The sequence below is a fragment of the Anopheles arabiensis genome, chromosome 2 (assembly GCF_016920715.1).
Source record: "Anopheles arabiensis isolate DONGOLA chromosome 2, AaraD3, whole genome shotgun sequence".
NCBI lineage: Eukaryota > Metazoa > Arthropoda > Insecta > Diptera > Culicidae > Anopheles > Anopheles arabiensis.
In genome coordinates this window covers 53,837,601-53,846,362 of record NC_053517.1, presented here as the reverse complement: position 1 = coordinate 53,846,362, position 8,762 = coordinate 53,837,601, and the positions used below count along the sequence as shown (strand labels likewise).

Sequence of the window (8,762 nt, the reverse complement as noted above, 5' to 3'; positions counted from 1 at the left end):
ATTGTAGCATAACAGTTCAGACAAATATTAGTATAACCGTTTGGCTCGTGTAAGTGTATGCATAATCTCTAAGCCTAAGCTTAGCTCTAATAAAATACATCATATCAGCATTCGACCGAGCAGGACGCATTGTTACACCGAAGAATATCTCAATATGATTGGCTGTCTTAGCTTTTAGAAGGATTTAGTACATTTTTTATACACATTAAAGAATGTGTTTTTTCTGAATACATGGAAATGTCGAACAATCACGCCACACTCCTCAACAAATAAGGCGTGATCCATCAATTGCGTAACGCAGATAGGGGGAGAGGTTACGATCATCAAACGTTACGATCTGTTACATGGGAGAGAGGGGGAGTTTAACTTTTGCTACGTAACACTGAATAGAGACCTTAATTATTATTTATTTATTTTTTTTAAACAAATGAGTAATGGACGATGATTCTTCTTCTTGACTAAACAATCCTCGCGGTTATGCTGGCCTAAAACGGAATTCGCTACTTTTGATGTACCACGCAGTCGAATAGTTCGTCATTGCTAGGGGACGAGGATGGAACCTACGACGGAATTTGGGTAACATGGACCGACGGAAGGAAAAAATTACCAAAGGATCGTCACTATAACGTTGCATTCCAATACAGCGACGACCGCAGTGGTACGCATTCAATTTTAAAGGCACGCAATTGACGACAGGTGACGACACACGATTCGAATCATATGGCACGATATTCAACTGTAACGCTGAAAGCAGGTGTAATGTCAATCCAATTCCTTTCAAACCCAATTAATTTCAAACAAACTGGAGATGGTGTTAATGCAGTTTGCCTTTCTTTCGCCAGAGATGATGATTGATCGTAATTGTATGGATATATACATCTAAAATGCAGCCGAAACTCCTGCAAACAGTACGGATTGTGTTCGTAATTGGTAAGCCATACATAAACTATTAAGCATCCAATTTTAAGTGAAATAGAATAATCAATGTCATGATGATTCATATCTAAAGTCAATCTAATATCGAAAGCAAATTAGAAAATTAAGCCAATTATAAAAAGCCAGCAACATTTCGGGAATGATGGACATATTGATGGAAGATAAGAAAGATGGTCGGATGAAATACGTTTCTGATGATGGTGATACAAGAACATTGCAAACGGCACTGAAGATCCGATTATAAAAAAATTTTTGAACTCTGAATTAATATAATGAGACTGAACGCTGAATGGGACATTTTTTTAATGTAAATAATAATATAATTGTATTTTGTTTCATTTAAAAAATGTGATTTTATCCCATTAAAGGAAAAAAGAAAATTAAAATAAAACTTGATTTTATTACATCCAATAAGATATTAGAGGGGAGGGCTTAATCTGTTACGTAATTTTTGAAGATGGATTTCTTTGAACCTTACAGATTGTTACATTAGGGGGGGGGGGGGAAGGGTCACATTTCACATTTTAGTGTTACGTAATTGATGAATGACGCCTAAAGGGAATTGATGGACTCCAGTAAACTGGTGTAGTCATGACGTGGCCTAGAAAGTAAAAAAATCAGAGCATTCTCTCATATTTGTTTTTATTTTAGTTTTTTCCTGTTAATAGCGGTATTTGTAGCTGTACGTACATTCAACACCGCGTACCACATGATAAAACCTGTCTTATCAACAGCTCGTCAAAAGTATCTTTTTTACGTCAGATAGAGTTTAGAGTTCACATGGGTCTGAGGCAAGGTGACGGACCCTGCTGTCTGCTCTTTAACATCGCTCTGGAAGGTGTCATTCGAGGCGCGGGCCTAGACAACAGCGAAGGTGTGTGAGGCGTAAACCCTACTCAAACGCAAAGCAGCAAGAATTAGATTGAGAATCAATGCGACGAAGACAAAGTACCTGCTTGCCGGAGACTCAGACCATCTGGGAAGCAGTGTAGTAGTTGACAGCGACAATCTCGAGTTTTGCTATCTCGGGATGGTCGTTACTTCCGACAACGACATCAGCAGCGAATTCCGGAGACGCATTGTACAGGGGAATCGTGGATACTATGGGCTTCACCGACTGCTGTGATCCAGAAGGCTTCAAGCCCACACGAAATGTGAGATATATCGCACATTGATTCGTCCAATGGTCCTCTATGGACACGAGTCCTGGACCATCCGAGCGGAGGATGCAAACGCTCTGGGAGTGTTTGAGCGACGCATCCTCCGGACCATCTTTGGCGGTGTGTTCGAGCATGGAGCGTGGAGGAGAAGGATGAACCACGAGCTTGCTGAGCTGTACGGCGAACCGAGCACCCTGACGGTGGCGAAGGCTGGCAGGATACGATGGCTGGGGCATGTCATGAGGATGCCGGACTCATGCCCCACCAAGAAGGTGTTCGACAGCGATCCCCAGTTCGGCATAAGGTGCAGGACCAGGTGAAAAAACCCCTGTCCGAGATCGAGTTATCTACGTGGATGGGAGGTTGCAGCCAGGGACCGAGCATCTTTCAGAATTATTGTTGACCAGGCCATGTCACATCGACGTGCTCTATCATGGGCAACAAGAGAGATTAGTAATGCGAAGGGGACAATGAAAACTATATATTAATAAACTACAGGAAATAGTTATGTATTTAAACTGAATTTGAAACACAATATAAAGAAATAAGCTATAAAAAGCGTATAAATGTTTACACCCATTGCCACTTGCCATGGACAATTTTTCAATCTGGATTTCTGTGCCATGTGTCCAGTAAAATAGAAACAATTTCCTTAAATTTTCCAAACTACCACTCTACTTCATTGCAGGATATTTTGTGAAAATGTTTCTGCAATTGAATAAAGCGCGCTTCCCTTGTGTGCTTTCCACTAAGCGTGTAGCAGTTTCATTTTATCACCTACCCGTTGCTTGCTCCAAAACATTCAACACCTCTTACCAGCCGTGTACTGTATGGTATGGCGGTTGGTTTTGCATATCGTTAGCAGTTCCAATACAAATAAGTAATGAAAGCGATTAAATATAATTAGATTATGGATTTTTCGCTAGAATACACCCGCAAAGAGCAAGCACACATATTCAAAATCTGTTCAAAGCAATTAGAGGCAAAAGTCTCCCACTCCCCCACCAGCGGGGACAAAGTAAACGCGAGAATGGTTGGCCTGGATATCTTTTATATTTTCAGCGATGGTGAAAATTCCTTTTTTTACCCCCTGATAATGGCATTTTTCGTTCATCAAAAGGAAATGGCTAAGAATTGGGGCCAAAAAAAAGGGTACGGTTGTTTCATGCTGTCAATTCAATTTCTTCTCCATCCCAGAATCTGCCCGATCGGTCCCTTGTGATGTTGGGAAAATAATCGTAAAAAGGATTCCCCCCTATTCGAATGCCTTTGAACCTCACGCGGGGTGGCAATCATGACGCCGGCCTGAGTCCTTTGTGTTTTTAGCACTTTCACATTGTAAAGCGATCTAGTTTTAATTGGAGCAAAATAGCCGTTCCTGGAGCCGGCCGCCACAAGGACAAATGAAGAGAAAACGGAGCAACAAAAAAAAACAAACGGACGCATACAGAGGCTCAGCAGCAGCGACGAGGTGTACATTTTTTGTGCTTCGAGCTCCAGCCAAAATCGTTAACGCCCCATTACAAGGCGGCATTCACAACAAATAGACGCCGCTCCCGGGAGCGAACCTGTCCGTTGCAGAGCATTCCGGGAGCCTAATTAATGGCGATAAACATCAAACAACGGTTTCGATAGTCACCGGGGCATAAGGGCCGGTACGGGTGTCGGCTCAGCTGCATCGACTGCAGCGGTCCGATGGCGACCAGAATGTTTGCCCAATGGTGTTGATCTTTTGGGAATCGCCATTTAGAGCGCCCTGCTCATCGTCCGTACGGTATTGTACAGCGGTATAGCTCATGTTCCTACCATCAGCAACGCGTGGCAACTCATTAGGTTTCATAATAATTGAAACAAATTCAATTCCATTTCCACCCGATAATCGATCTCATCGGGTGCGTAATTATCGGGACAGCATTACACCAGCTGTATAAATATTTGAATGGCGATTATCACCCATGCCGTGTGCGTTTCAAACCACGTGACGCAGCGCCGTCCAACGTCATCTAAATTGAATGCGTATTACTAGAGCAAATCGACTAAAACTAATCCTCCAAATTGAACAAAGTATTAAGCCTCCTACATTGAACTAATCATTCTATGTTTTTAAATCCCTTAAACGATTCCTGCTAAGGATATGGAATAAAAAAAAAAAGAAAATTTAAATTATAGCTAAACTCAGTTCAGTTCTCAGTTCTACTAGCGTCACCTAGTGGTCAGTAGCTGAAGCTACTTGATGTGAATAGTGTTCAAAATGATGTTTTTGTTTTTAATTATTTCTTTCTTTTTAAATAATATCAATCCATACACAAGCGATTTGCATTGCAAACGTTTTATTTATTCAGTTTTTGTTATCTAAATGACCTTTTTTCTTTATTTCGGAATTTATTTCCCATAATAATGTCATTTGAACGTCGGTAACAATGACCGAATAGATCCCCTTGTTGCCGCCTTGACTGTTTTTAACCAAAGATTGTTGTGAAACACCGAAACCGGACCCGGAAAAAATGTCCTTCCCCGATAAAGACGCCCGCGCCAAGTGTTGGACGGCACGAGACAAATACTGGGCCTGCCTGGACAAGCACGCACCCGATTATCAGTGTACATCGCAAGCACCGGAACCGAAGGAATGTATACAGCTGCGAAAGCTGTACCAGCAAGGCTGTCCTGCCCAGTGGGTGAAGCATTTCGATCGCAAACGGACCTACGATCAGTTTAAGCAGAAAATGGCCAAAGGCTACGAACCGCTCAACGAAACAAAATAGTGGCGGACAGAGGAGGCAGCATGTGTATCATACGAACATTTCAAATAAGACACCTTGTTTCTTTCGGCAACAGACAGCCAGAATGGTGCGACCACGGTTAGCTAGTGGAGGTGTGTAGTAAATAAAACAGTCATGTATTCATCCATTACCACGAAAATCTAGGATTGCGTTCTTCTATCGAAACTATGTACCGGCCCGGTATCATCACCAACCCGAGAACACGTTCTTCCCCTCCTATTTCGGTGAACTCACTGGTTGCCTGAAGCACAACATTCGCATCAGCGTCAGTGCAAACGAAATACCCGCTCAGTATCCTGCCGTCCGTCATTTTAATGCGAAATAATCGATTTAGCCAGGATCTCAGCAGCTCTCGTTTGGGATTAAATCGGTCCTGAGAATTTCGTAGAACAAATTAATTCGATAATCCCCTTTTCGTGTGGTCAGGGGCTTACCGCTTCGTTATCTGTGCCACTATCGGGGTCCCGATGCCAAGGTTCCTTTTGGTTGATTTCCATTTGAGCAATAGCCTTATTTAGCGCCTGTTGGTATTGCTGAAACGGACAAACATTAATATATACGGACTAATCGACAAGTACATTCTCATTCACATCATACTTGTGTGGGGTCTGAAGCAGAAAATTCCTCCGAGCATTCCTGAACCGCTGGTTCGAGATTTACTTCGCTTTCCTGGAAAGATTTTCACTATAAATACATTGTACGCTGATTCACTTCTATTTTCTTCGATACCCGAACAAGGAATTGGATATATTTAAAGAATAATTTAATTCGTAGTCGTATGTTTACCTTCGCTAGCTCGCTCATAGCTTTTGTTTATCGCTTTTGAGCGGACTTGTCAAACTACAGTCTGTTCCCGAGTTACACAGATTCGGAGGTACGCGGTTTTCTAATCAGTACAATCTGCTGCAAGAATTGTCCCATGCAAAATGATAAACTTTCTTGCCAAAATTATAAAGTGTATAAAAGTACTAACTTTAAACCAAAATACCCATTTAACATCTATATTTTGGCTGGAAAACGTGACATTCCACTGGATGCCTCGGAAACGCACAAACCGCGTAACTCGGGAGCAGACTGTACTCGATAAGGTAGATGTTTTTCACTGGGAATAGGTAGAGCTACATTCAAAATTATCCAAGAAACAGTAAAATTCCGTTAATCTGAAAAATGCCTCGCACAGTTCATGTTTTAGTGATTATGCTTTAAAAATCCACCGTTTATTAACTTACCTGTGTGACAACGAAATAAATGACACATGCATCTGCATGTCGCAAAGTACAAAAATACTTTTAAGTAGCTTACCATTTCGTTACATACATTTTTTTCTGAAAAATACTAAAATGTTAACATATAATTTGTATTCTTATTATTATTATTATTATTATTACAGGGTTTCCAATCAATAATGGACCTTGACCACTCGGTGGAATGTTTCAAATGGTTGACGGCCTAAAAAGAGGTTTGCGGCTGTGCAAAACATATGGAGCCCAACTATGGAGCGCTCGGATGTAGCGCTGTAGAAATTAATCCTAGAATTTTTAAAACCACCACGTGTTGATTTAAATGTTTGGGGTGATTAAACACATGTTTTAGGATCATCAGAAGGAAATAGTGGTTAATCCGTAATAATATCCTTCGGATTAATTTTTCATACGTCCTATCCGATTCAACATCCTTCTACTATTTCTTTACATCTCAACATTTTTACAAGGGTTTAAACATCAGATTTTGACAGTGTCCATGTCTCAAAGGCGTATAGAGCAGGCTGGTTCTTTGTTGGTTCTAAATTTAACGCGAGTGATTAAAGAAGGGGGGGGTAATTTGATTACTAGGTGGGAGGACTATGATGAACATTATTTGAATATGCGTGTTTAAAGATGAGGAAAAATGTTGCCGCAAAGAAGAAATAGTAGAGTAGAGAATGTAACAAAGAATATTGTTTAAATAGCAAATTCGACTTAAAATTCAATTATTATGTTGCTTGACAATACCAGAAACATATGTTTAATCATTCTAAACATTTAAATCATCACGTGGTGGTTTCTAAAAAAATCTAGGATTAATTTCTACAGCGTTACATCCGAGCGCTCCATAGTTGGATGCAAAACTCCATAGCTGTTTTGCACACTTCTCCTAAGCGTTTGACATATTCCCCTATATGCCTGTAAACCTCCATAGCAACGTTGCAAACATATAATTTGTATTCTTATTATTATTATTGTTATTATATTATTATGCTTATTATCAGCCTCGCTGGGTTTCGCAATAACGCCACTAATTGTTCTTTTTTTCCTGACTAGGGAAAAGGAAGAAGGACTCGCAAAGGTGAAAGCGAGAGCCGGAGAGGGGAATGTGGTTAAACAATATTTTATGAAATAGAACATATGAGCGAGGGAGTGTTGCTATCGGAAGTAAGAAGATTTTTTATAGTGACCGTGACTTTCGCCTCTTGCAAAGAAAAACTAAATGACTTGCATTTACCTTAACCCGGGTATTCTCGATAAAATTATCTTAAGATTCATGGGACCTCAACGTCCATCGTCCTAATACACGGCCGTACTCTACAAACTATTCCACAAACTGGACTAACGATGAAAATGTGCGTACATTATTTTACACTCATAATTTATCACAAAATTTGTTGAAACTTTCAAGTTTCGATCGATTTTTGGGTTTTTTTATGAATGAAAAACATGATTTTTGTCATGCAGTTTTGAAATGTTCGGGTAAGACGGACTCCTGATATAGGAAAGATGGACACCATGAAGGGTAAGATGGACACTGGTAAAATACGTTGGAAATTGAAGAAGTTTATAATATTTCAACCTATCCCATTTATTTCCACGTCCTGGTACGTACATAAACCAATTCTAGGCCAATTACAACGAAGATTCATTCAGCTGTGAATTTAGGAATTGTAAGCTCAGCTTCTAATATATTGTAGAGTATAGAATCAAAAACATTATTAAAATATCGCGCACTAACAGCTGACGTTGCTCCAGCTTACAGAACAACAGTCTAGAACTTCCCTTTAGGAAATCACTCCGCGGAAAACCCACGACACCAGCAGTTTTGAGGGACTTGTTAATAGTTAAAGCCACCATGTCAAAATTCATTTTTTTGATATTTGTCATCCCATTGAAACTCTCATCTGTTTCTAAAAGATGTCGTATCAATCAGTGGCGGATTAAGGGTAACGGGGGCCCTAGGCGGTAAGATGAGTTGTAAATGGTAAATGGTGTTCGTGGGGGGATGGGGTGCCCCTTTTTGATGACGGGGAGGGGGTATGCAAATGATTTGCCAGCCTCGGGGCCCCAACGTCCATCCTTCCGAGGGCCCTTGCCGCTAGTACTCTGTCCACTACTAATACATACTGCATACTACAGACTAGCGATCTACGGGGCCCCATGCAAACGCATAGTCCGCCTACCGTTAGATCCGCCACTCGTATCAATGCCTCTTCTTTTTGTTAATTAAAGTTGTCTAAGCCGAGGCATGATATTGGATTTCTTGAAGCGCCTCATTTGCGTCGAACAGTAATAGCTTAACGAATGACTGCTATTTTGACTAGTGTGCCGTTTCTCGCATATTACCATACTTTCTCTAGTTGCTAGATCGTTTATATCTTCTAAATGCCCTTATTTAAGCTATTTGATGAAATCTATTAATCACCAATTGATATAAGAAGTCAAATAAATCAATAAATTTGGTGTCCCTCTTTCCCTACGACAGAGTCTCCGTTTTTCCCTCTTTGGTGCCAGGATGCTTAAACCACCAGAAAACAAGATTTTTTATTGCTTTCATGTTCGTTCTTTCGCCAGTTTTTTTCCATAATGATCACGACAACTCATTCATGAAATAAAACTTACGGGAATATAAAGAATAC

The 8,762-nt window shown here is 40.5% G+C and overlaps 2 protein-coding genes across 3 annotated transcripts; one reads left to right on the top strand and one right to left on the bottom strand.

Moving 5' to 3' along the window:
• Positions 1–4,527: 4,527 nt before the first annotated feature.
• On the top strand, positions 4,528–5,015 carry LOC120897111 (cytochrome c oxidase assembly factor 6 homolog). Its single transcript, XM_040301730.1, has one exon. The coding sequence runs from the start codon at positions 4,601–4,603 to the stop codon at positions 4,856–4,858; it is 258 nt and encodes an 85-aa protein (XP_040157664.1). The 5' UTR covers positions 4,528–4,600; the 3' UTR covers positions 4,859–5,015.
• LOC120897110 (N-alpha-acetyltransferase 38, NatC auxiliary subunit) lies at positions 4,970–5,743 on the bottom strand. Of its 2 annotated transcripts, none has more exons than XM_040301729.1 (4): positions 5,663–5,743; positions 5,474–5,545; positions 5,311–5,397; positions 4,970–5,249 (listed from the first exon to the last, which is right to left on the bottom strand). In XM_040301729.1, exons 1-4 carry the CDS (start codon positions 5,678–5,680, stop codon positions 5,004–5,006), a joined length of 423 nt encoding a protein of 140 aa, XP_040157663.1. In that variant the 5' UTR covers positions 5,681–5,743; the 3' UTR covers positions 4,970–5,003. The 2 variants fall into 2 exon arrangements, with proteins under 2 accessions (XP_040157663.1, XP_040157662.1); XM_040301728.1 differs by having other exon boundaries at positions 5,311–5,409; positions 5,663–5,732.
• Between the last annotated feature and the right edge of the window lie 3,019 nt (positions 5,744–8,762).